Source organism: Xyrauchen texanus, chromosome 43 (genome assembly GCF_025860055.1).
Source record: "Xyrauchen texanus isolate HMW12.3.18 chromosome 43, RBS_HiC_50CHRs, whole genome shotgun sequence".
Lineage (NCBI taxonomy): Eukaryota > Metazoa > Chordata > Actinopteri > Cypriniformes > Catostomidae > Xyrauchen > Xyrauchen texanus.
In genome coordinates this window covers 1,659,146-1,685,924 of record NC_068318.1, presented here as the reverse complement: position 1 = coordinate 1,685,924, position 26,779 = coordinate 1,659,146, and the positions used below count along the sequence as shown (strand labels likewise).

General features: G+C 39.4%; 1 protein-coding gene across 1 annotated transcript in view; it reads left to right on the top strand.

The window, feature by feature from the left end:
* Positions 1 to 25,955, top strand: part of LOC127635961 (tyrosine-protein kinase SYK-like) — a 100,218-nt gene extending 74,263 nt beyond the window's left edge. Inside the window, exons 12-13 of the mRNA XM_052116279.1 lie at positions 25,189 to 25,301; positions 25,831 to 25,955. Coding sequence (XP_051972239.1) covers positions 25,189 to 25,301; positions 25,831 to 25,903 — 186 coding nt within the window. The 3' untranslated portion in view covers positions 25,904 to 25,955. The remainder of the gene's footprint in view (positions 1 to 25,188; positions 25,302 to 25,830) is intronic.
* The last annotated feature ends 824 nt before the right edge of the window (positions 25,956 to 26,779 follow it).

Genomic DNA, 26,779 nt, shown 5'->3' with positions numbered 1-26,779 from the left:
TTATTAGGGGTCCAAGCACCGAAGGCCTGTCAGACTTGTCAACCTGCGTCACACACGCACACGCATGCAAGCGAACTCACACACAAACACGCAGCGGAGAAAATGTCAGAGAGAAGCAAGGCGAGGGGGTCTGACATAAGTGAGTGTGTGTGTGTGTGTGTGTGTGTGTGAGTTAAAGCAGTGTTTCTCAACTGGTCTATTCGGACTGGGTTGTGGACAGCAGGGAAAGAACAATGCCATGGTTCTCCCATTGAAGATATTTTTGGGGCCGCCCAAGTGATTATTTAGGACTGCCGAGGCAGATTTAATGCTAATCTCGCAAACAGATAAAGGCTTCTCATCTGCACTTTCGCACGAGTGTAACGGAATCAGCTCACGCTAATGATCTGCTCTTCTCTCTGGCGCGCGTGTGCAACAACCGGGCTTCCCTCGATATTGTGGAGTGCAGACCTCAAAACTGATGTGACCAATTTCAATTCTAGTGAGACTTTTCTAGTTTAAAGCGTTAAGGAGGAAGTCAAGTCGAATCTCTCAACAGTAGACAGCCCTGACATGCAACACAGCACTGAGGAGGAAAAGAGCAACTGTGCTATGCGCCAAAAAAAAATATTCATAATTACACAAGTATCACCTTTACAAATTTGTTTCAGGATTTTACATGAGTAAAAGTAACTGTTATATTTTGACAAAATGTTATAGTTTCATATGAAATAATCTAAAGGTAGAATCTATTAGACCTCATTTTTTGTCAACAGTGGCAGTTGTAGTTAAAGTTTCAAGATGTGTTTCAGCTAGTATTTATTTTTCATAAATACATAAATTTATTATTATTATTACTATTATTTAAGGCTAGCACACTGACATTACCATGGTAATGAGGAGCCTTTCCTTCTGTGTAATATGTGTATAAATATTTAATATTAGGTAACAAATGGGATAATAATGGGCTCATACAAGTAAATATGCTCTTCAATTTTTAAAAGGGGGAGAGACAACTTCCTGTAGATTTTGTTGTTGACATCAACAACAAAAATAATGTCATTTGATGCATGTCCTTGTACTGGAAAACCATGAACAAAACTATGCAACATAAAAGGAAATGTGACCCAGGATATATTAAATACAGGTTATGTTTAATCTATGGCAGGTCGACGCTTGATGTCCAATGTAAAATCTGGTCCTGGAGCAAAACCAGTTGAGAAGCACTGAGTTAAAGGCAGTGGTGGACAGTAACAAAGTAAATGTAATTCATTACTGTACTTAAGTAGCTTTTTTGCGTATCTGTACTTTACTGAAGTATTTAAATTTGGGGAGACTTTTACTTTAACTCCACTACATTTCAAAGTCAAATATCTTACTTTTTACTCTACTATATTTTCAAAATCAGTCGTTCCTTTTTATTTATGAGTGGATAAAAACGTAACTGGTCAAACGAGCCACCAATCACAGTACAGCACGCGTGCTTTGTTTTGAACTTGCCTTGGCGGCATCTACTAAGAGCGAACCAGGGGTGCGTTTCCCAAAAGCATCGTTAGCCAACTATGGTCGCAAGTTCCGTCGTTATCATCATAGTTCAACGAGTCGGTGTTTCCCGAAACCATCGTTCCAACGAACATTCGCAAACAGCATCGCAGAGTTGTGTGGTTGGAACAACAGCTCTCGACCTGTGGTTAGAAGCAGAGTTTCTTGTTATTATAACATGTGGGCTTAATAAATTATTATCTTGAGCCAAATAAGCAAGATGACATTCAGTACAATCAGTATCTTTTATTTAGAAGACATACAAATGTCCTTTATGTCTTTTAGTTTGTCAATAGATTTAAAGCACCGTTTTTGAAGAGTGCGCATGTGTGAACGTGCTCTAGTGCGTAAGAACAAGCCTATGATTGAATCTGGAAATAAAGCAAATAACTGAGAAAAATATGAGATAGTCCTCAGATGACATGTCCGTAATTTATAGCAAAACATCTAGCATTAATTCGATCACAAACAGATTCATTAAAAGTAGTTTTTACTCCACCATATGTGTGACATCATTAACCAACGTGGTTGAACAACCAATTTGCGACAATACGGTTTCGGGAAACAGTCGTGACTAGCAAGTTGATTTCTTCAACAGTGCATCGTACTACGGTAGTGGAGCAGCAAGTTACGTCGTTGTACAGGAAACACACCCAGAGCCGTTAAATATGAGAGTTGGGAACATAGACGGTTGCGACAGTGATCTCGCCGCCACACGGTCACGTGATTCGTGTAGCTCTCAATAGTTCCAAACAAATTGCATTGCCAATGATTTTAAGCGGGGCAGAGAGCAGCAGCTATTATTGCACCAATTATCGGTAAATATTGACGCATAATGTACATTGATTATTATGTTGACACTAAAATGACTTGCATATAATAGCATTTTTTTTTCTGGGGAGTAGTAGAAACACTGCATTACATATTTGTGTTTAATTTTGGAGGGAAATTGGCTGCTTCCATAACATAGAATATATATATATATATATATATATATATATATATATATATATATATATATATATATATATATATCTATGTATGTGTGTAGTGTGTGTGTGTATATATATATATATATATATATATATATATATATATATATATATATATATATTTAATGGCGTTGTGCAGGTTTATGTGAATGTATCATAACATTAGGATGTTAATAATTATGACCATAGACACTCGAGAAAAATATATACAGTAAATACTGTAAATGTATTATACCTTATGGGAACAGTCCCTTCCCTCCAAAATTAAACACACAAAAAATGTATTCAATTCAAATATATATATATATATATATATATATATATATATATATATATATATATATATATATATATATATATATATATATATATATATATACACACATCTGACTAATTAATGTCATTTTGTTAATAGATTGGTGTGCCAAGAGTGACATTAGTCTTCATGTAGACTGAGTTAAGCAAGAGTCTTGTGACAAATTATAATAGGATATTATGGCCATAAACAATCATAGTACTTGGATACTTAAGTACATTTGAAGGCAAATACTTTTGTACTTTTACTCAAGTGAATGTTTAAAGGCAGCACTTCTACTTTTACTTGAGTAATATTTTACCTTGAGTATCTTTACTTTAACTCAAGTACATGGTATGTGTACTTCGTCCACCACTGGTTAAAGGTACAGACAGGAGCAGTCTGACTGTGCTGTCGTGCGCCTACAGTATATGTTTACTGTTAATAATCATAGGACATTACTTCAAAAGCTCACACAGCTGATGTTATTTTTCATTTAGTAGTTAATTTAACATGTAAACTAACATGCTTTAGTTATATAACATGTTATAGTTACATGCTATTTTTTATCATGTTTATTATAATTCTGTTAGCTTTCTTAGTTTTTCTATTTATTTTATTTTCAAAAGGGAGAATTTTTTTACACATACTTCAATAAAATAAATGGTTGAAATTATAATAAAGTGTTTGCTTTAAAAATAAAGAAATAAAATAAACCTGTTTTCACTGATAATACTAACTGTGTAATACCGTGATACAGTGAAACATTGATATTTTCTGCGACGGTTATCATACCGTGAAAATCTCATACCGTTGCAACCCTACTTTGAACGTAGATGTTAAATACACTGCAAAAGTGAAACAAAGCAAAACTAAAATGATCCTGTTCTATTCAAGGCACAGACACGGTGTAAATAATGTATTTATTATGCTGATTAGACAGCTTTGTTTTTAATGAGAGCATTCGTGAGAGTGTAGAACATTGTGGGCGGCTCAGTTGGTAGAGCAGGTCGGCCACTAATCGCAGGATTGGTGGTTCGAATCCTGGCCCACACGACTCCACGTGCCAAAGTGTCCTTGGGCAAGACACTGAACCCCAATTTGCTCCCAATGGCAGGCTAGCACCTTGCATGGCAGCTCTGCAGCCATTTGTGTATGAATGTGTGTGTGTGTGTGAATGGGTGAATGAGTCACCGTGAAAAGCACTTTGAATACTGTTAAGGTTAAAAAGGCACTATATAAGTGCAGACCATTTACCATTGTAGTGTTTTGAAAGTGTAGCCAACATAAAGAATATGGCATGAATAGCATATTTCAGGAATCACCGTCATTGTTATCGCATCTGCTCTAATAAGACCCATTTGCCTCGCAGCTGGTAATGGTAGATTTAACATTTTCACCAATCGCACAAACTCCGAAAGCAAATGACTGTTTTTAATTTTCAAAGTGCAACCGCTGAGGCCAAAAATGATCTAACGATGAACTTACATGAACAAGATCACCATTGAAGATCTAACGGGATGAATGGTCCCCTGTCTTACAGAACAGCGTAACTTGGTCGATTTAAATTGGCTGTTAATAAGTTTGAATATTGAATATGCCATATTATTTACTGAACGTGAACTAATAATTTAAGCAGTAATTTAACAATAATTTAATTTATTCCATACCATAAATGTCCATTTAAAAAAAAATTTTGTTTGCTTTACCTTAACAAACATTATTACAATATAAAATACAATACAATATAATGCTTAAAAAAATCTAGAGCACAGATCAAATCCACCATTGAAATCTGCTACTCTAAAGAACCACACAGTTGCTTACTTTGTAACGTCATGGTAATTTAATATTTTTATGGACATTAATAATCGCGATTACAATATCGAAGGCAATAATCAACAATTATGAATGTGTAAGTTTGTTTGTATTTTTCATATGACTGATTCTCAAAGTAACACTTATTATTTTGGGTATGGCTGGCCATTAAGCGTAAACGCTTCCCTGACTCTGATTCTTATCCCTCGTACTCTGACATCGATTCACTGGCACCAAAACCTCTCCCATTTAAGCCTAGCCATTTTACATTTCTGCATTTGGCAGACGCTTTTATCCAAAGCGACTTACAGAGCCCTTATTACAGGGACAATCCCCCCAGAACAACCTGGAGTTAAGTGCCTTGCTCAAGGGCACAATGTTGGTGGCCGTGGGGTTCGAACCAATGACTTTCTGTGCTTTAGCCACTACGCCACCACACATCACGCCACCAGCCATCCATTCGGTATTTAAATAAGTAGCGTGCGTCAGGCTGTGCGGTCAACCTCCAATATGATGTTGCGAGAAATTTACTTTTTGATGCTGTTTTTACTAAGGATGTAGTTGCTGAGATATGCAGCTTTACAAACCATCAGAGGTGGGAGCTTGTCCTAAACTGTAGCGCCACCAACTGGTGAAAGGAAATGTCACTTTAATAATGTTGTCATGGCAGTGGATTAAATAAAATGTAACTGTAGTCAAACTGGAATGGTGGCATATATCTATTACACATTGTATGTTTACGGTCCAAGTTTACATTAATCTGGAGCTGTTGTTGTGTCCATCATGCTTTGTTTTCCGAAAGCCACCGAGTGGAAATGGACCCATTGTGCTTGGTCACGTCATCGCAGCTTGCAGCTATATTTATTATTATTAAAAAAAAAATCTGCCCTAAAAGTGTCTGGGCATCAGAGACTGTAAGTCGCAGAGACACCAATCTTGGTGGGATAGTCAGAAATCCCCCCCAGACAAACCCGTTGGACACTAGGTGGCTCTATAATAAGGACCTTTGCATTTGTGGTCTTAACTCTGGAATCGATAGGGCTAGGATCAAAATTATTTATTCCACTGAATCGAAATGTTTATCTCCGATTTCATTTACGTCATGAAAATGTAAGCGCTAGGCCGTATGTCCGATTTGCATGAAAATTGGGTTGTGTCCACTATGAACCCTCCTGATAAAAATTTATCAAAGGAATTTTGATTCATCCAAACGTTGCGAAGATATAAGCCAACGAATTGGTCAGACATTGACCATTTTGCATATATTACCAATATCTATGAAACGGAAAGGCCAAAAGTTAAGAAACTTGATACACGTAGACAACAGGACATTCTGAGGGTGCATGCAAAGTCGCGAAACATTTTGCCCATAGAGGGCGCTACAACTAAACAAATGCTCATAACCCTGCAATTGTATGATCCATGAAGTTGAAAAGAAGCCTAAGGCTAACATATCCTACAATAGAATTCGGACAAATAAAAAAACATGGACGCCAGCAGCCAATCAAATTTCAGCAGCTTATAAAATCAAATCTGAATGGCCAACCGATATGAAACTTGAGATATTCAAAATGAGGCTGTGTATCAAGTTTTGTGAGAATCGGCATAAGGTGGCGCTATAACAAGGAAATTTAAGTTTTCACCAATAACTCATTTTATAAAATGTTTCCACTTTTCTAATTTTCTAAAAAAGCGACTTTTTTGAAAATCTCCAAGTCTGTATAACCAATTCTCACAAAAATTGGTGTGTGTCTACTATGAACCCCCCTGACAAGAATGTATCAAAGGAATTTTGATTTGTCAAAGCACTGCGAAGATATAAGCCAACGAATTGGTCAGGTGTCATCCATTTTGTGTTTTGACCAATATCTACCAAACAAAAAGGCCAAATGTTACAAAACTTGATAGACATGTACAACACGTATTTGAGTCTGCATACAAAATTGTGAAAACAATGTGCCTAGGGGGGTGCTATAAATAAAAAATGCTCATAACTCTGCAACTGTATTATCAATTAATTTGAAAATGTGTAAGCTTCTTGAAGGGGCCAAATGTTAACATATTCTACAATGACTCAGACAAAAAAAAAACAAAAAAATACATGGCCACCTGCAGCCAATCTTATTTCAGCAAAATGGCTGTATATGAAGATACATTTGGTGCAAATCAAATGAGCACCTGTGACAGTGTTATTTGTAGTTGTAGAGATTAGCCACACATGTATATCAGTAAATTTGAAGTCACAGAGAAGTTGCAAGCTTGTAGATTTTTTTCTCTCCCACAAACACAACACAACAGTGACACCTTCTCAAATTCTTCATTGCAGGTGCACAAATCCTTTTCTACGAATCACAAATTAAGAAACTCATACACTCACATTTTTGCTACAGATGTTCCAGTAAATATGGTGCAAAATATTCACACACACGCATCAAAAAATGTGAAGTCATGGACAAATTTTGCTCATCCGCAAATCAGTATGTGAATTCATCCAACGAGAGTTTCACACTTGTAGAATATTTTCTCACAAATATTTTTTTTTCTTTGATATTTTTCTCGCACAAACACAAGTACAAAAACTACAATTGCTTGAATCTGCTGCTACGAGTCTCAAACACTGTTTTTCGCGCGCTCTCCCTTCTGCACCACATATATGGAGCAAAAGTGATTTGTACATCTGTTGAGGCAGCAGGCAGGCACTGTTCAGAGATCAGAGAATTTTGGCCAATCAGAAGAGCTAGTTTGGGTGCCTCTCCATTGGCGGAACATGAGGCCCGAACAGGTAAAAAAAAATAAAACTTCCATGAGCATCTTCCCGAACTGGCAATGGCAAATACCAATAAAGGTATTTTTTTCTTTCTTTTCTGAAATCACTCACCGTTATACATTTGTTTATAGTTTATATATGCACACTGGTCACTGCGGTCGAGCCATATGGTTAAAATCCATATATCGGAAAGACGTGCTTTCTGACTCCTGTTGAGTGCAGAAGATAGCCAGTCTTACTATATTGACGAAAACGCGTTTATTAAGTGTCTGTGATGTGCTGGTGTTTATTAATATGTTTGATTTAGCCTATGTGAAATCTGACTGGTTAAGACTCTTGGATAGGGCAGGTAAATATTTTATAACCAAAGTTTAATGAATTAAATGACATTAAATTTACATATTACATATAATAAATGTGACTTTTCTGCCAAGGATCTCTCATTGTCATTCATATGTACCTTGTAATAAACGTTGAATTGTAAATCCTGTAGGTCAATTAAAAGTGCACAGTGTTTGAGAAAATTAAAGGCAACATCACCCCAAAATTCAAAGTGCATCCTAGCACATGGATAATTTCCTCATATTCAAACACTCTTAAAAAGCTTTTCTTTATAGGTTTGCTCACATTTTTAAAGGATTATAGGTTAGAGTGACCCTGACTGTTACTGTATCCATTTTCAAGTAATTTAATTGTACAGTTTTTGAAAGAATTAAAGGCAAAATAAACTCAAAAATTCATCCTAGCACTTGCATCACTTCCTCATGTTCAAACACATCATAAAAAGCTTTCCTTTATAGGATTGTTATTAATATAATTAAAGGCAAAATCACACCAAAAATCTCATTTTGTCAAGGCACGTGGATCAGATCCTCATCTTCAAACACTTGTAAAAAGTTTTCATGTTTGAAGGGTTTCTTTTTCAAACATGCCATGCTTATTAACATATGAAATGTAAACTCATTTAATGGGAAATTAAGAGGGAAATACTCTCGTGACATCATACACAGAATGTCTTCTTACATTTTATGTTTTATATGGCATTGAGATTAATTTAAACTTTAAAGTGACAGATCAGAGAGATAAGGAAAGAGATTTGGTAACACAAAGAAATATCAAAACGATGTCATGTCCTTGTTTTCAAATGATCACACTTTTATAAATTCTTTGCTTTTCTTATTTCAGATAACAGCTCTGTGCATCTTAATTTAAAGTACAACCGCACTTTCGGCATGCGGTTGTACTCATGCACAATCCATCAGAATGCACAACAGTGTCTACTGTGGCTTCAGCACCTGTGGACATTTTTGACTCTCTGCTGCACACTAAAATAAAATTAGCTTCTCATATTAGCTTTTTGTCTTATTCTCATGAATCAATAGTGTGCTTAAGGTGTTCTTGAGTGTCTTGAAAGGCACCTATAAATAAAATGCAATATTATTAATAATAATTATAAATTATTATTGGAGTAAGCTGGAGCAGAGGCTGCGGCAGAATGACACCTGGGAGTTCTGCAGAACCATGAGGACCATCACTGGTTACAAGCTTTCTGGACAATAAAAAACAAAAATTAAAACAAGGAAAGGAAAACTGGGAAAGAATAAATAAATAAATAAATAAATAATAATTAAAAAAAAAAAAAATATATATATATATATATATATATATATATATATATATATATATATATATATATATATATATATATTTAACAGGATTAATTTGATTTCTATTTTTACACTGAACATTTTATAACACAGCTCTCCTGCTTTCCATGGCATGATGGTCTTTATTTATTTGATGCATGATGAGTTTATTGTTGCTATAGTAATGAATGTAACATGCATGTGCGTCTGATTGACAGATAAAACGCATGCTCTTATTTCATTGATGATGTTAATTTTGTAGTAATTATTTTGTGGTTATTGCTTTGTATTCAGTTCAACAACATTAATCATTTTGGGGTGATGTTGCCTTTAATTTTCTCAAACACTGTGCACTTTTAATTGACCTACAGGATTTACAATTCAAAGTTTATTACAAGGTACATATGAATGACAATGAGAGATCCTTGACAGAAAAGACAAATTTATTATATGTAATATGTCAATTTAATGTATTTATATATATTTATATTATATTTATTCATTTGGCAGATGCTTTTATCCAAAGCGACTTACAAAAGAGGAAAACATAAGTGAATCATCTTAAGGAGACAGTGGTACGAAAAGTGCCATACTACAAAGTTTCGCTATCATCAGAATAGATTTAAGTGCAACAAGAATTGTAAATATTATTAGTGCTGTTGTAAAAGATGTGTTTTTAGACGTTTTTTGAAGATAGAGAGTGAGTCAGCTTCATGGGTTGAGATGGGAAGGTCATTCCACCAATGTGGTATGATGAAACTGAAAGTCCGGGAAAGTGTTTTGGTGCCTCTTTGTTTTGGTACGACAAGGCGACGTTCCTTAGCCGACCGCAGGCTTCTGGTGGAAACGTAGCTCTGCATAAATGTTTTTAGGTATGCTGGAGCAGACCCAGTGACTGTTTTGTATGCCAGCATCAGGTACATGCATGAACCAGCAGCCAGTGGAGAGAGACAAAGAGTGGTGTAACATGTGCTCTCTTAGGTTCATTAAAGACCAGACGCGCTGCTGCATTCTGGATCATTTGGAGACGTCTAATATCTCATGCTCCTGCCTGCAGGCCTGCAATGACAGTGTTAAAGTAGTCCAGTCTAGTTATGACAAGTGACTAAATGAGCAGTTATGTGGCATGTACAGAGAGGAAAGTTCTTATCTTCCTGATATTGTACATTACAGGCCAGCAGGGGGTGTGGTCATGGGGGCAGTCGAGGCTACGGGCGCTGGCTCTGGGACGGTTGAGGCTACAGGCGCTGGCTCTGGGACGTCAAGGCTACAGGCGCTGGCTCTGGGACGGTCGAGGCTACAGGCGCTGGCTCTGGGACGGTCGAGGCTACAGGCGCTGGCTCTGGGACGGTCGAGGCTACAGGCGCTGGCTCGCTGATGATCGAAGCTACAGGTGCTGGCTCACTGACGATCGAAGCTACAGGCGCTGGCTCACTGACGGTCGAAGCTACAGGCTCTGGTTTGCTGACCATTGCATGCGTGAGCTTTGGTTCGCTGAACGTGGAAGGCGGAGCCATGGAAGGTTCTGAGGACGGAGCCATGGAAGGCAGAGACTGGAGAGCAGAAGCCTTTCCTCTTCTCCTCCTCCTCCGGGCAGACGAGGCTGAGCACGCTGATTCTGGGACGGACGAGGCTGGCAAAGCTGGCTCTGGGTCGCACGAGATTTCTAACTCGTTGGCCGTGGCAGGCGTGGGCGTTGGCTCAGAAGCCGAACCCGGGACTGAGAGAGGTGGTTCCGCTGTGGCGAATGTCTCCAAAATGAGCCCCACATACTCCTTCCATGTATAGTCTCCGGTTTTCGGCAACTCCCTCCACAGGTGTGTTGGTAGTCCGATCCGATAGACATCCTTCAGGGTATTGTCATCAAGACCGGAGTGGATGGCTGCGGTGGAGAAGCAATGGGAGAACTCCCGAATTGTCAAATCCGCCTGGCGTAGTTCTGCGAAGTACGCCGTTAGTCGAGCTGCTAGATCCATTATCGGTCAGTTGTTCTGTAACGAACGAGGAGTGAGGATCTACATGCAGTTTTAATGGAAAAACAAAAGATGAACAGGGTAACTGAAAACACAGGGAACAAATGAAACATCCAAGAGGGGAAAAGCAAAATATAAACAAGAGAAACATCCACGGAGGACACGGGCAGGAACACAGTCAAGGACATACATTACATTTACAACTGACACCGAATGATAAAACAATGGGGTTTAAATACAAGGATACACAAGGATAATGGTAGTGGTGGCTCAGTGGTTGAGGCTCAGGGTTACTGACCAGAAGGTTGGGGGTTCAAGCCCCAGCACCACCAAGATGGCATTGTTGGGCCCTTGAGCAAGGCACTTAACTCCAGGTTGCTCCGGGGGGATTGTCCCTGTAATAAGTGCACTGTAAGTCGCTTTGGATAAAAGCGTCTGCCAAATGCATAAATGTAAATGTAAAACAATCAAGCTGGCAGGGATGAGGGCAGGGAATTATGGGAAGTGTAGTCCTGGACAGATGGCAAGTGAGAAAGAGGGCAGTCAACAAAGGATCGTGAAAGTGGGAGAGAAAAAAAATCTACAAGCTTGCAGCTCTTAAAATAAATTTCTCTGTGACTTAAAATGTACTGATACACATGTGCGGCTAATCTCTACAACTACAAATAACACTGTCACAGGTGCTCATTTGATTTGCACCAAATGTATCTTCATATGTATAAATGGTGTGTAAATTATTGTATATTATCCAATGTTACCTACTATTGTGAACTACATCTAGGACTCCCTAGGTCAATAATTATCAAAGAGAAGTTGAACTTGAATTATTTATTTAGTTATTTATGAGTTGCATTTATCATGTGGGTTTGACCAAGTGTATCCAAAAGCCTATAATTCCTAAAAGAAATATTCAAACTTCTAAAACCTTTTTGGAGATTGAGTGCTATGTGGCTTTATAACAGTTAAAATGTAAAAAAATGACCACCATAACAATTATTCTGTTTCAGGATTGTTGAACACAAGACATATTTAAGTCATATTCATATTCAGTCATATTTAACACCAGTTCGCAATTTCAGCAACTTACAAAGTACATATACAAATACATTCGTTTTTTACATACTTTGAAAGTTTTTAAAAGGCTTGAACCGCGTTAATTGCTGCTAGCAGCTATATTTATTATTATTATTCCACCAAAAAAATTATCGGGCAGAGCATACCGTAAGGCCTAGAGACTTGAAACTTGGTCAGATGGTAGTAGTACTGCTCGCTACTCAGAAACACTGTCTCGGCCAAATCGGTCAATAGGGTCTACAGCGATCAAAAACACGTAACTGCTCATAACTCCTAGACCGATTGTCATAGACTCAAGTGCTTTATATCATTGGATTCCTTGGCTCAAAGCAAACAAAACGTATATATCAGATTTCATTAATGTCTACCAAACTATTCCGCCATCTTGGATTTTTCATAAAACTTACAAACTTGTCCTAGGTTTTTCGTCCGATCGGGACCAAACCAGTGCCAAACGATTCTATGGAGTCTCATTATCAAAAGTTATAAAAAAAAAAGTTTAAACTTTCGACTTGAGATGGCTATGTTATGTGAAACCATCGGAAAGAGGAGTGGCCAATTTTACGTAAATGGCTATAACTCTTGAAGGAAATTAGATATCTTCACCAAACTTATGTAAGAGGTCAATCTTTGGTCGCCCAGAAAAGTTGCCGCAGTGTTACCACTGGTGGGTCTCATCAGCAAGAACGACGAGTCAGCATACAGAGAGGAGGTGCAGCGGCTGACGGTGCAGCGGCTGACGGACTGGTGTAGAGCCAACAACCTGTCCCTGAATGTCGACAAAACAAAAGAGATGGTTGTTGACTTTAGGAGAGCACAAGGTGAACACACTCCTCTGAACATCGACGGCTCATCTTTGGAGATGACAAGAGCACCAAATTCCTTGGTGTTCACCTGGTGGAGAACCTCACCTGGTCCCTCAACACCAGCTCTATCACCAAGAAAGCCCAGCAGCGTTTCTACTTTCTTCGAAGGCTGAGGAAAGCACATCTCCCACCCCCCATCCTCACTACATTCTATAAAGGGACTATTGAGAGCATCCTGAGCAGCTGCATCACTGCCTGGTTTGGGACTTGCACCATTTCGGACCGCAAAGCCCTGCATAGGATAGTGAGGACAGCTGAGAAGATCATTGGGGTCTCTCTTCCCTCCATCAAAGACATTTACAAAAAACACTGTATCCGCAAAGCAACCAGCATTGTGGATGACCCCACACACCCCTCACACAAACTCTTTATCCTCCTGCCGTCTGGCAAGAGGTACCGAAGCATTCGGGCCCTCACGGCCAGACTGTGTAACAGCTTCTTCCCCCAAGCCATCAGACTCCTCAATACTCAGAGACTGGTTTGACACACACACACACGTCCTGAGTTGCACTTTAATTACTGTCACTTTATAACTGTCTGCTACCTAAATAAATGCTATGTGCATAGTGTTATAGTATGTTATGTTTACATTTTTTTTTTTTGCACTACTGTGTACTGGTCGGCGCTGCACTGTGTCTATTGTCCTGTTCATTGTCAGAAATTTGTTGTACTGTCCCGTACTTTTTGCACATGTTTGCAGGTGCACTTTATATAGGTATATATAGGTATTTTATTTCGTTGTGTAGGCTCATGTGGTCCTGTGTTGGTCCTTTGTTGTTTTTATGTAGCACCATGGTCCTGGAGGAACATTGTCTCGTTTTGCTGTGTACTGTACTAACTGTATATGGTTGAAACGACAATGAAAACGACTTGACACTTGACTTGACTTGGTGGCGTTATAATACAAAAAAACATTAAATTGTCTGTAACTACAAGTTTTACGCCTCAGTAATCACGCTGACTTTCACACATAGACACAATATGCATCTCATATGTTAATCACCTTATTTTGAACAACTTTGCCTCAAGTAGCACTGCTGTCAATCAAATGGTTCATTAAATATTCACGATTATGTAAAAAACATACTTTTGTGAACTAGTACTAGGTTTTTAGCTCAAACTCAATAAAACTAATGCAGTACAATTATCTGGACTTTCTAGGTCAAAAGATATCAAAACAATTTGGAACTTTACCCTTTGGATAGCTTTAACAGGGTCATTTATGAAGGTAGTTAAGCACATGCAACATTTAATTCTAAAGAAGCATACAAACTTTTATGGAGATATATAGGTGGCGCTATAACTGTTAAAAAGCTTTAAAAACCTTATATTTCCATAGTAAATTTTCTTTATTAGCTGTACATTGTCTTTTCCATCTATGATCTAGGTGGTTAAATGCTTGCTAAATAAAATCCATCCATCCATCCATCTATTTTCAAGCGCTTATCCGAAGTTGGGTCGCGGAGGCAGCAGTTCCAGCGGGGGGCCCCAAATTCCCTATCCCGAGCCACATTAACCAGCTCTGACTGGGTGACCCTGAGGCGTTCCCAGGCCAGTGTGCCGATGCAATCGCTCCACCTAGTCCGGGGTCTTCCCCGAGGCCTCCTCCTAGCTGGACGTGCCTGAAATACCTCCTTACCAGATGCCCAAACCACCTCAACTGTCTCCTTTTGACGTAAAGGAGCAGCGGCTTTACTCAGAGTTCCTCACCCTATCTCTAAGGGAGAAGCCCACCACCCTTCCGAGCAAACACATTTCAGCCGCTTGTACTTGCGACCTAGTTCTTTCGGTCATGACCCAGCCTTCATGATCATAGGTTAGGCTAGGAACGAAAATTGACCGGTAGATCGAGAGCTTTACCTTCCGGCTCAGCTCTCTTTTCGTGACAACAGTGCGATAGAGTGAGTACAATACCGCCCCCGCTGCCCCGATTCTCCGGCCAACCTCCTGCTCCATTGTCCCCTCAATCATGAACAAGACCCCAAGGTACTTGAACTCCTTCACTTGGGGCAATACCTCCTTCCCTACCTGGAGTACGCACTTCATTGGTTTCCTGCTGAGAACCATGGCCTCAGATTTAGAGGTGCTAATCCTCATCCCAACCGCTTCACACTTGACTGCCAAGCGATCCAGTGAGAGCTGAAGGTCAGGGACCGATGATGACATGAATAACACATCATCTGCAAAAAGCAGCGATGATATTCCCAACCCACCGAACCGCACACCTTCCCCACCCTGACTACGCCTCGAAATCCTCTCCCTGAATATCACAAACAGGATTGGTGACAAAGCGCAGCCCTGGCTGAGACCAACCCCCACATGGAACGAACTCGACTTCGTGCCGAGGACCCGGACACAGCTCTCGCTTTGGACATACAGGGATTGGATCGCCCTAAGAAGGGACCCCCACACCCATACTCCCGCAGCACCTCCCACAGAATCTCCTGGGGGACCCAGTCATACATCTTCTCCAGATCCTAAAAACACATGTAGACCGGATGGGCATACTCCCAGGCCCCTCCAGGATCCTTGCGAGAGTAAAGATCTAGTCCATCGTTCCATGGCCAGGATGGAACCTGCGTTGTTCCTCTTCAATCTGAGGTGCGACAATCGGCCGATCCCTTCTCTCCAGCACCTTGGAGAAAACTTTACCAGGGAGGCTGATAAGTGTGATATCCCTGTAATTGACACAGACTCTCTGGTCCCCCTTTTTGAAGAGGGGAACCACCACCCCATTCTGCTGCTCCTTGGGCACTGTCCCAGACTTCCACACAATGTTGAAAAGGCATGTCATCCATGACACCCCCTCCACATCCAAAGCATTCAGCATTTCTGGTCGGATCTGTTGTAAACTTTTTCTTCGTTGTCGAAGCAGAGACCAGGAGACGTTGGGATATCTTTTAAGCAGAAATTACTCTTTATTGAGAAGTCGCTGTTGTCATCCAAGTCTTGTCTCAATAGCTCAATACGATTTTTTATACCTTTCAAGGGTGAGGGGACTTGATTATACATAGAGGTGGAGACACTCTGAAACAAAGCATGACAAAAGGTGATGGTCTCAGCAATCCGACTAATTTAACTTACAATAGAGAGATCAGGACAGGCAGAAATCTCCTGCTGGAAACCCTGACTATACCTCAAATACTAAATTCAATCTATTAAACTTTCTCAGTTTATAAACTAATGTATTGGAACCTAAATTAAACATTTAATAAATTTGTAATACAACAGTCCCCTCTTTGAGAGTTCTAATAACTCTCACAAAATACAAATTTAAACACTTAAAAGTTCATTCATGTAACCTGTGATCGTTACAGGCACATAGCGCATGCTCGGTGTTGATTTTATGTAATTGCATGCTGACACCGAAACAAACATGCAATTAGGGTCCGTGAAGTTCTTACGGGTAATAGTCTTTTCTATTTGGAACTGTCATTTCTTCGTAATGGGCGTGATTCATTTGTTGAATGAAACACTTGATACTGTAGATGCATAGATAGTACGCCAGTAGAAGAAACAACAGCAGAATTGCTATTTCCTTGATCCACAGCCAGGGTTTACCTAACAAGTTTCCGAACCATGAAGAATTCTCTTCAGTCATCTGGTGTAATTTTGCTGAAAGATCAAGATTGTCTTGTTGGACGGTTATTAGTACGACAATCTTGATCATGTTGATGGATGACTGAAGGTTCATGTATGTGAGTCTCTGTGTTGTGTATTTTTTTTTCTTTTGTGATAGTTGGCTCGGCAGCGGGTCTAGTTGTTTTCTGGAAGGTTGTGGCTTCATACGCAGGTGAGGAGGTCGGTGCCAATGGGTCTCGGGACAGCCATCAAGTGGTACCTGCACAGAGGAAGAAAGAAAACAAAAAACAGTAGAGCAGTATTTGTTCAAACACTATGGTTGTATCCTTTTTCAAGTCTGCTATTGTTGTCCCTTCTTTCCCTATTTCTCAATTCCTGTGATACCTAAAGAACAGTGAGGTAAGGATGGACTAGTGGATGGGGGAGGTCTATGAGGGAGTCTTCACCGCAGGGTGGGCCCCCGACGCATGGTGCATTCGGTTCTTCCCTGGGCTCCTCACTGGTCCGTGTCCTATCCTATCCCTGTAGGTGGGGGAACAACTTTACAGTGTGACACATGAGTCCAGGTTTTCCTTCCCTAACACAATACTGCAGCTGCTGTAATCAACATCATTTGATGTGGTCCGTGCCACTTAACACAATTGTGTGTCATTTCTCCTTCATCCTCTAACAAAACTTCAGTCATTGCAGACATCATACATGAGGATGGGTTCGTGACTGGTGCACGCTGTAAAACAATGTTCGGGGCTGTGAGAGTTGTTAACCAATTTCCCCAACGAGAGAAAGTGACAGAAGTGACTTTTGCTTGATTCATTAGTGCGGACACTGCGTGAGGCATCTTACATTTACAGTCTGTCCTAACACCATTCCTTTAGCCAATTTTGTAGGAATTACTGTAATTTCTGCACCTGTATCAAGCAAAAAATCAATCTCTTTCTCTTGTATGCTACCCTTCGCAACAATTATTTTGTCATTATGGTGGATCACAGGGGAAAGGTAGCTACTCACAGCCCCAACAATTCGTTTTTTTCCTGGTCTTTTTGTGCTCTTAGAAGAGCCTGAACGAGCTGTCCTAAAGTTTCAGTGGACACTTGCGGAACTGCTTCAGGGTTGTAAACAGGCTGAGGAGGAGCAGAATTATGCATAGCATTTCTTTTTGTATCTTGCAACTTCTTCCTACACTCTTTCTCCCAATGTCCTAATTTTCCACAATAGTGGCATTTGCCTTCTTTTTTAGACCACCGGTTTTCTTGTTTTGCTGTGCTAAATGTAGCTGCTGCTGCTACTCTCACTATGGCTTTAACATCAGCATCTCTTTCCCATGCAGCCAACCTGTCTAAATTACTTCTGAGAGTTCTGTTAGACCAAGTTAAATCTAGGAATAGCAAAGCTCTTTTGTATTCGGCTACAAGGCCATCTGACCAGATACGAATTAGTGGTCCTTTGTCATCGAGCACACTTTCAGAATCATCCACTATTCCACTGTAAGTTACGGCTGACTGACAAAACCTCTCAGTATATTCACTCACAGTTTCTTCTTTCTTTTGTACACAGCTAGTAATTCTAGACCAATCTATTTTGGGTCCTAGGATATTCTTTAGGATTTTCAAAACACCTTCTCTCATATCGCTTCTACTGGCATGTTGTAGTTCAGAAGTCACTGCAGATTCAAAACTGTTGAATTCAGATTCAGTTAAAATTTGTGACATTAACTGTGTGACTTCTGTTAACGACATGTCATATAGATGCATTTTGCTGATCAATGCTCTTCTAAATTCAGAGAACTGTGTGCGCGCTGATGGTAAGCTCTGGGATAGTCTCTCTATATCTTTAGGTCCAAGCGCTTTTGCGACAGTTTGTATTTGGACAACAGAAGAGTTGGTAGAAACACTTTCAGTTCCCTCAATTCCCTGTGATCTTTTCCTAGCACCACACACATTGACTGAATTTACAGGCACATCAGTTACTGATTGGAGAGCTACATCTGTTTCAAAGAATGCTTGTAAATCAGGGTAAATGTTATCCGGCTGACTAACTTCTTCTACATCAGTTTTTTCTATGGCTTTGTTGTGGTTTAATTTCTTGGTCAAAGAGGAAACTCTAACATGTAGCTCTTTGTTCTCTTTCTCTAGCTCTGAGTTACGCTGAGACTGTTGTGTGCTAAACCGAATTCTCTGTGGCAGCAGATAATGCCTTTCACATTGTTCTTGCGAATACTTGCTCCTAGTACCTTTTTACACTCATCTACCGACCAAGTCTTGTCTGGATGAATCTCATATTTCTGAGTTAGTTCTTGTCTAATTTTCTCAGTGACTATTAGGTTAATTTGTACTTCTAACAGTGATTTGAATTCGCTATCTGACCACAAAGGAGTCGCAAGACCATCTTTTTTAGTTGTGGGGATCAGTCTAGCATTTTTTTTAAACATTTTGTGAGTTTCTTTGTTACCACACAATCAAAAACACTAAAACTTCTCTGATCAACAGAGGGTACACTTGTTAACACAGATCAACTATTGTTAACCTTCCTTGGCAGAGCAAAGGATAACACAAATTACCAGCACTTTACGCTAATCTTCCCTGCCTGAACAGAGGATAAACCAAAATATTAGCATGTAATGCTAACTTTCTCTGTGAACAGAGGATAAACAAATTAACTAGCACATAATGCTACTCCTTCTCTGTGAACAGAGGATTAACCAATATTAACACGTAATGCTAATCTTCCCTGCCTGGGCAGAGGATAACTTTCATCTCTAACAGAAAACTTTAGAGGATTAACTTAGTTAACCAAACCCTACAGCTGTCTGTTAACTCTTCTCTGACGGCGCAGAGGATAACACATTTGTACTGGTCTTAAAGGTTCTTTTGGATAGAGTGGCATTCACCAAATCGTTGGATGTACGGAAAGATTCCGTCTGGAACTCAGTCAGAAAAGTTCATTCTTTGTTGAGATCTTTGTTGAGCTTGAAGTTTCAAGATTCCGTCTGGAACTCAGTCAGAAAAGTTCATTCTTTGTTGAGATATTTGTTGAGCTTGAAGTTTCAAGATTCCATCTGGAACTCAGTCAGAAAAGTGCATTCTTTGTTGAGCTCTTTGTTGAGCTTGAATCAATCTGGATTCAGGTGAGTATCGCTATCTGGGTCATGGCACCAAAACTGTTGTAAACTTTTTCTTTGTTGTCGAAGCAGAGACCAGGAGATGCTGGGATATCTTTTAAGCAGAATTGACTCTTTATTGAGAAGTCGCTGTTGCATCGCTGTAGTCATCCAAGTCTTGTCTCAATAGCTCAATACGATAGAGTTTTTATACCTTTCAAGGGTGAGGGGACTTGATTATACATAGAGGTGGAGACACTCTGAAACAAAGCATGTAAATGAGGTACAGGAGTCACCTCGTTACAGGAAATTCCCCAGCCCTGATCTCATCAGCATAACAGTGTGATTCTAATGCACAGCAACTAATCTAATCAGCCAGACTATTTAACGACTGAGTCAGGGGCTCCAAGAGTCATTTAAAGACAAAAGGTGATGGTCTCAGCAATCCGACTAATTTAACTTACAATAGAGAGATCAGGACAGGCAGAAATCTCCTGCTGGAAACCCTGACTATACCTCAAATACTAAATTCAATCTATTAAACTTTCTCAGTTTATAAACTAATGTATTGGAACCTAAATTAAACATTTAATGAATTTGTAATACAACAGATCTCATCAATCCCCGGGCCTTTGCCACTGCAGAGTTGTTTGACTACATCAGTGACCTCCCCCAGGGAAATTGAATCTGATCCCCCATCAGCCTCCGGCACTGCCTCTACCATAGAGGGCGTGTTGGGATTTAGGTGTTCTTCAAAGTGTTCTTCCTCCGCCCAATAACCTCCTCGGTTGAGGTCAACAGTGTCCCATCTTTGCTGTATACAGCTTGGATGGTTCCCTATTTCCCCCACCTAAGGTGGCAGATGGTTTTCCAGAAGCACATTGGTGCAGACCGAAAGTCCTTCACCATGACTTCTCCGAACTTTTCCCACACCCTCTGCTTTGCCTCCCTCTTGGCAGAGGCTGCAGCCCTTCAGGCCTGTCTGTCCCTTGCAACTGCCTCCGAAGACCTCCGGGACAACATATCCCGGAAGGCCTCTTTCTTCAGTCGGATGGCATCCCTGACCACCAGTGTCCACCATAGTGTTCGAGGGTTACCGCCCCTTTAGGCACCTAAGACCTTGAGGCCACAGCTCTCCACTGTGGCTTTGGCAATTTAAGCTTTGAACATCACCCACTCCGGTTCAGTGTCCCCAACCTCCGCAGGGATGCCTGAAAAGTTCCGCCGGAGGTGTGAGTTGAAGATCTGGGGCCTCCTCCAAATGTCCCTAGTTCACCCGCACTACTCACTTGGGTAGTTCCAAACAACCACTCGGACAACCATCCTCTCGGGTGGATGTCCCTGTCATTTCCCACGTGTGCGTTGAAGTCACCCATCATCACTATGGAGTCCCCAACTGGGGCCCTATTCAAGACTCCATTCAGGGTCTCCAAGAAGGCCAAATACTCTGAACTGCTGTTTGGTGCATATGCCCAGAAAACAACCCGTAGGCGTAGGGAGGCGACCCACTCATCCACCAGGGTACACTCCAACGTAGTGGAGCTCAGCTGGGTACTCGTGAGTATCCCCACACCCACCCATCGCCTCACACCCTGGGAAACTCCAGAGAAGAATAGAGTCCATCCCCTATCCAGGAGTATGGATTCAGAGCCAAGACAGTGCCTCGAAGTAAGCCACACCAGATGCAACTGGTAGCATTCCAACTCCCTCACCAGTTCCGGGTCCTTCCCAACCCAGCGAGGTGATGTTCCACGTCCCCAGAGCTAGCCTTTGCTGCCCGGGTCTGGTCCGTCGAGACCCCCGGCCTTCACTGCCACCCATATGGCAGCGCACCCGACTCCTGTGGTTTCTCCAATGGGTGGTGGGGGGGTGATGTAGGGGGGTGTCACGACGCTTCTTCTGGCTGTGCCCGGCCGGGCTCCGTGGCAAGCCCGTCCACCAGGCACTCGTCGACGGGCCCTCCGTCTGGGCCAGGTCCAGGGCTTCCTCCAAGCATTGTAACTCCTCATCTTGGCGTTATTTACATGGAGTCTTTGTGAACTATTCTTAGTCTGGCCCCTCACCTGAGACCACTTTGCCCTACCAGGAACACCTGGCTCCAGACAACTCAGCCCTCAGGTTATAAGGCGATGGTTCTCGGAGAGGGCTAAACAAAACATACTACCTCTTTACACATGTGCTTAAAGGCCTAAGACCGCTAGAACCACATTTATTGCTGCTTGCAGCTATATTTATTCTTCTTATTATTATTATTATTACATACATCTGATTGGACAGAGCAAACTGAGAGGCATAGAGACTTGAAACTTGGTCAGATAGTAGAAGTATTGCTCGCTACTCAAACACGGACTCGGCCAAATCGGTCAATAGGGGGAGCATCGCGGTCAAAAACATGTAACTGTTCAAACCTCCTAGACCGTTTGTCTAGACTCAAGTGCTTTATACCATTGGAATGTTTTTGCCAAACAAAACATTAACCAAACAATTTAATTTCCTTCTATAAAAATGTTCCGCCATCTTTGATTTTTCATAAAACCTACTTTTAGGTTTTTCGTCCAATCGGGACCAAACCAATGCTAAACAATTCTATGGTGTCTCAACATCAAAAGTAATTAAAAAAGTTTGAACATTCCACTCGAGCTAGCTACGGTATGCGAAAACATCTGCAGTAGGGTAGCCAATTTCACATAAATGGCTAGAACTCTTGAAGGAAATTAGATATCTTCACCAAACTTGGCATGCTTATGTAAGAGGTCAATCTTTGGAGCAGTTTTGCCACATGGTGGCACTATAATAACAAAAAACATAAAATTGGCTGTAACTATGCAACTGTTAGTCTGATAGTTAGTTGAAACTAGAAGGTAGTTAGTTGAAAATCGGCATGCAGTGTCTTTGTCCAAGGTGCCATAACTGTCTACGACAACATTGGCATATCTCAAAATACATATTCCATAGTAAATTGCCAGTATTGGCTGTAAATGGTCTTTTCCATCTATGATCTAGGTGGTTACATGCTTGCTAAATAAAACATAATACCTTTTAACACATGTGCATAAAGGCCTTAAACCACTGTTAATTGCTGCTTGCAGCTATATTTATAATTGAAACTTGAAATTTGTTTTTATTGAAGTATGTGTAAAAAGTCTTCCCTTAGAAAATAAATAAAATAAGAAAGCTAACAGAATTATAATTATAACCAATTATAAACATGATGAAAAACAGCATGTTATATAATTAAAGCATGTTTGTTTGCATGATAAATTGACTACTAAATGAAAAATAACATCAGCTGTGTGAGTTTTAAAGTAATGTCCTATGATTATTAATAATTAACATTTACTGTAGGTGCGAGACAGTGCCACCTGACTGCTCCTCTCTGTACCATTTATCTCAGTGGTTCTCAACTGGTTTTGCTTCCAGATTTGGACCCAGATTTTACATTGGAAATTAAGTAGCAACACACCATAGTAAAAAATGTAACCTGTAATTAATATATCCTGGTTGTATATTTTTTTCATGATTTTCAAGTACAGTCTCTGTACTATAATGGGGCTTAAATGAAATTCTTCATATATACCATTTCTCTGTAAAAACATATTTAGGAGGATACTACCTTCTAGTATTTTAGACAACAAGCAGCAGTTTTCTGAGCAGGGGTCTAACAAGGGCCAGCTTATAGTTTCTTGGGACATGCTCAAAGGATAGCGAGGCGTTAATCATATTCAGAAGAGGTTCTGAGCTTAGCTTTAAGGTCATCTATATTCTAGTGTAGAGAATATAGATGACCAAAATGTTAACCAAATCTGTTTTCAGATCATATAATCATTTAAAATCTGCAGTCTCTCTAAAATGTCCCAGGCAAAACCATAACGTCACAAAGAGCCTGAAGAACTTTGTCCAATGAAATAATTTCTAGAATGAAAACACTCCCTCCCCCTACATCTGTTCAGTGCACATGACTGTGTGCTCACCTGCACTGATGATGCCTACACAGTGAACTTCAAAGGGATCACAATCTCTGCTGTAGGGTTTTTCCAAACAGAATTTCCAATAAGAAGCACTTAAAGTGAGTTCTGAATCACCTTTATCACCTTTCAGCCCTCTGAACCTCTCACAGTGGATGGTAACTGTCTTTGAAGGGGATAGGACATTGGGATGATCACTTCTAAATAGAACGTGCCAACTTGGTAGCTGGAATTTATTCATATGTTTAATGCAGGCGTTTTTCTAAGGTTTCTTTGGATGTAAGCACAAGTATTCTTTATTCTGTTTGTTTAAGTATTTGTTTTGTGGTTCAAAACAATTATATATTGTGATCTTTTACTTGCTTGTTTCTCATTCATCTGTATTGGACTTGAAAAACAGCTCCAACCTTGTTGTACGCAAAAGACCTTGATGCACTGTGTTTGTTAGTTTATGTACAGGGTTGGGGAGTAACGGAATACATTTAACGGGATTACATATTTAAAATACAAAATGTAAGTAACTGTATTCCACTACAGTTACAATAAAAAAAAAGGTAATTAGAATACAGTTACATTCAAAAACTTATTTTGATTACTGAAGAGATTACTTTGCATTTTATTGTCATTTGTTTAATTTAATATTTAATCCTTTTCTGATGGAAACATTTTTACATATAAATTATGTGATCCAAAGTGTATTTGAACAGTGGTGAAACACTTTTTTATGATCTGTTACATTCATACTAGCAAACATAGAAGTAAGTTTGGAGCAGAACATTTTAAATAAACATTGTTTAAATCATCAGCTTTACACTAAGCTAAAATGCTATTTCTAGCCATTTTACACGCACGTTAACAGGCACGATCATATTTTGTATCAAGAAAATTCATGTTGCATCTAGTAAGACCTTTGATATTAGGGCAAAATTGTATTCTTGATAATTTTTGTATCGTTTTCCTGTAAAAATATTTAAAAAAAAAATCCTTAAAACAAGATCAATTTGATTGATCTACCAGTGTTTAAGTGATCCAGAGTATTTACAATAAATTACTGACCTTGAGTAATCTAATGGAATATGTTACAAATTTTATTTCCAGCATGTATTCTGTAATCTGTAGTGGAATACATTTCAAAAGTAACACTCCCAACCATGGTTATGTAGTAACGTGGTCTGTTGGATCATCGTTTGGTTTGCAAGTCAGTGGAAAACCTGTCGAACTCGTAATTGAGATTGTTTCTCAGTTTCCCTGGCTGAACACCGGCTCAAGCATGAGAAGCATGTGTGTGTGTGTGTGTGTGTGGCTTTGCCGTGGGCTGCGATGTGGTGGGGGTTGACCAACTGGAAAGAATAGGTGTTTCAGGGTCACTCAAATGTGTAAACATTTTCAAGCTGTAAATTCATAAATTATGAACAAACTAATATCAAAATAATATAAATAAATAAATAACATTGAAAATCAGGCTCAATTCTTGTTTTTCAGTTTCTTAAAAATATTGATAATATGCATGTTGATACTGTATGTTCATAATATTGCTCATGTTTATTCCAAATCGAAATGATATTGTCTGACGTAATGGTTTGTTTGTTAAGGGTATGAAGGGAAATGATGTGATTCAGATGATTGAGAGTGGAGATAGGATGGCCCCCCCACCCAACTGTCCAATGGAGATGTACGATCTCATGAAGAAATGCTGGACGTACAAGTAAGTAAACAGGCACTATTTTATATTCATAAAGCACCTTCAGTTAAAAAATATAAATGATTAAAAAATGTCTGTCTTAAATTTACAGTAGCAGCAGCATTTATTTATTAAGCAGTAATGTAAGTCAGCTATAATGGCACAGTAAACCCCCCTGATGCAAAGTGGAAGATTATGTAACCCCTTGAAAGGGTTTTATTTGTGATAAGGAATGTCTGACTGTACATTATACCTCTTATTAAATGGTGACTTACCAAATAAACAAATGCATGGGAATGAAAGTCTGATTTGAGTTGAAATTATTTTATGTTATCTATTATTTATTAACAGAGTGAAAGCACAGAGTGATATAAGAGGCATGCAATAAATGGTTAGAAATACATTTTGTCAGACAGTTGTGACAGTGTCATAATACTTTACTCAACCAATAACAATCATATATTCCAGAGAGCTGTGAAGTAATGTGCTATAAAATGTTTGTTGGTTTATTGCCTTGGAAAATGATCAACTGTTCAATGTACTTTCTTTACAGGGCAGATGAAAGACCTGGATTTTCTGTGGTTGAACCCAGATTGAGACATTACTATTATGACATAGCTCAATGATGACCTTTCCCTAAGGACATCCAAAATAATGCGATACATTTTTTGAAAACAGACAGTTAAAAGGATAGTCCCCAAAACTGAGACATAATTCCCTTTCATCGTATTGAAAAACAATTAAAGTGAATGGTGACTGCAGGAACTAAAATTGTTCAAGGAATGAAAACAAAAATAAACAAAACGTTTAGCAGAATGTAACTGAAAACTGGACCAAAGAGACAACCCATCCCCACTGGAATCTACGCCACTAGTGACAGAAGCAAGTAATTGTCACGTATTGGCTACAGTGAAGGTCGTACAAGTTCATATCATATCATACGAATTAGCCAAATTTAGAAAAGTCTTAAGAATCCTTAAGATTTTGCTGTGTTGACTTGCGTTTTTCATAAGAAAATAAATCATACGTGTGTAGAACAACATAAGGTTGAGTAAAAGATGAGATTTTTTATTTCCTGGTGAACTATACCTTCAAAGTATGTGTATAAGTATATTTAATAATAATGACTTATCATGATTAGGTAGTAATAATTTAATAAAATTAATGTGTGTAAAACTCAATAATTAGATCATGGACATCATTTCATGTTTAATTGATAAAAGCAATAATTTGTAATTTGAGATACCAAGCTGAACCTGAACTTAGCAATAGAATCCATGATATGCAAGAACAATTGCACACACAAAAACAAATACTAAATGGCTGAGTTTTCTTACTAAAGGCAAGTTAAGAATATCAATATTTGAAGCAGAGTTAGTGTTTCTTAAGATGATTCTTAAAAATTAACTATTTCCCACACCTACCAATTGCGTCAAAAGTGAATTATGTGAATCAAAGTGCACAGAGAATTTATTAGAAAATCTCATAAATATTTCTTACTA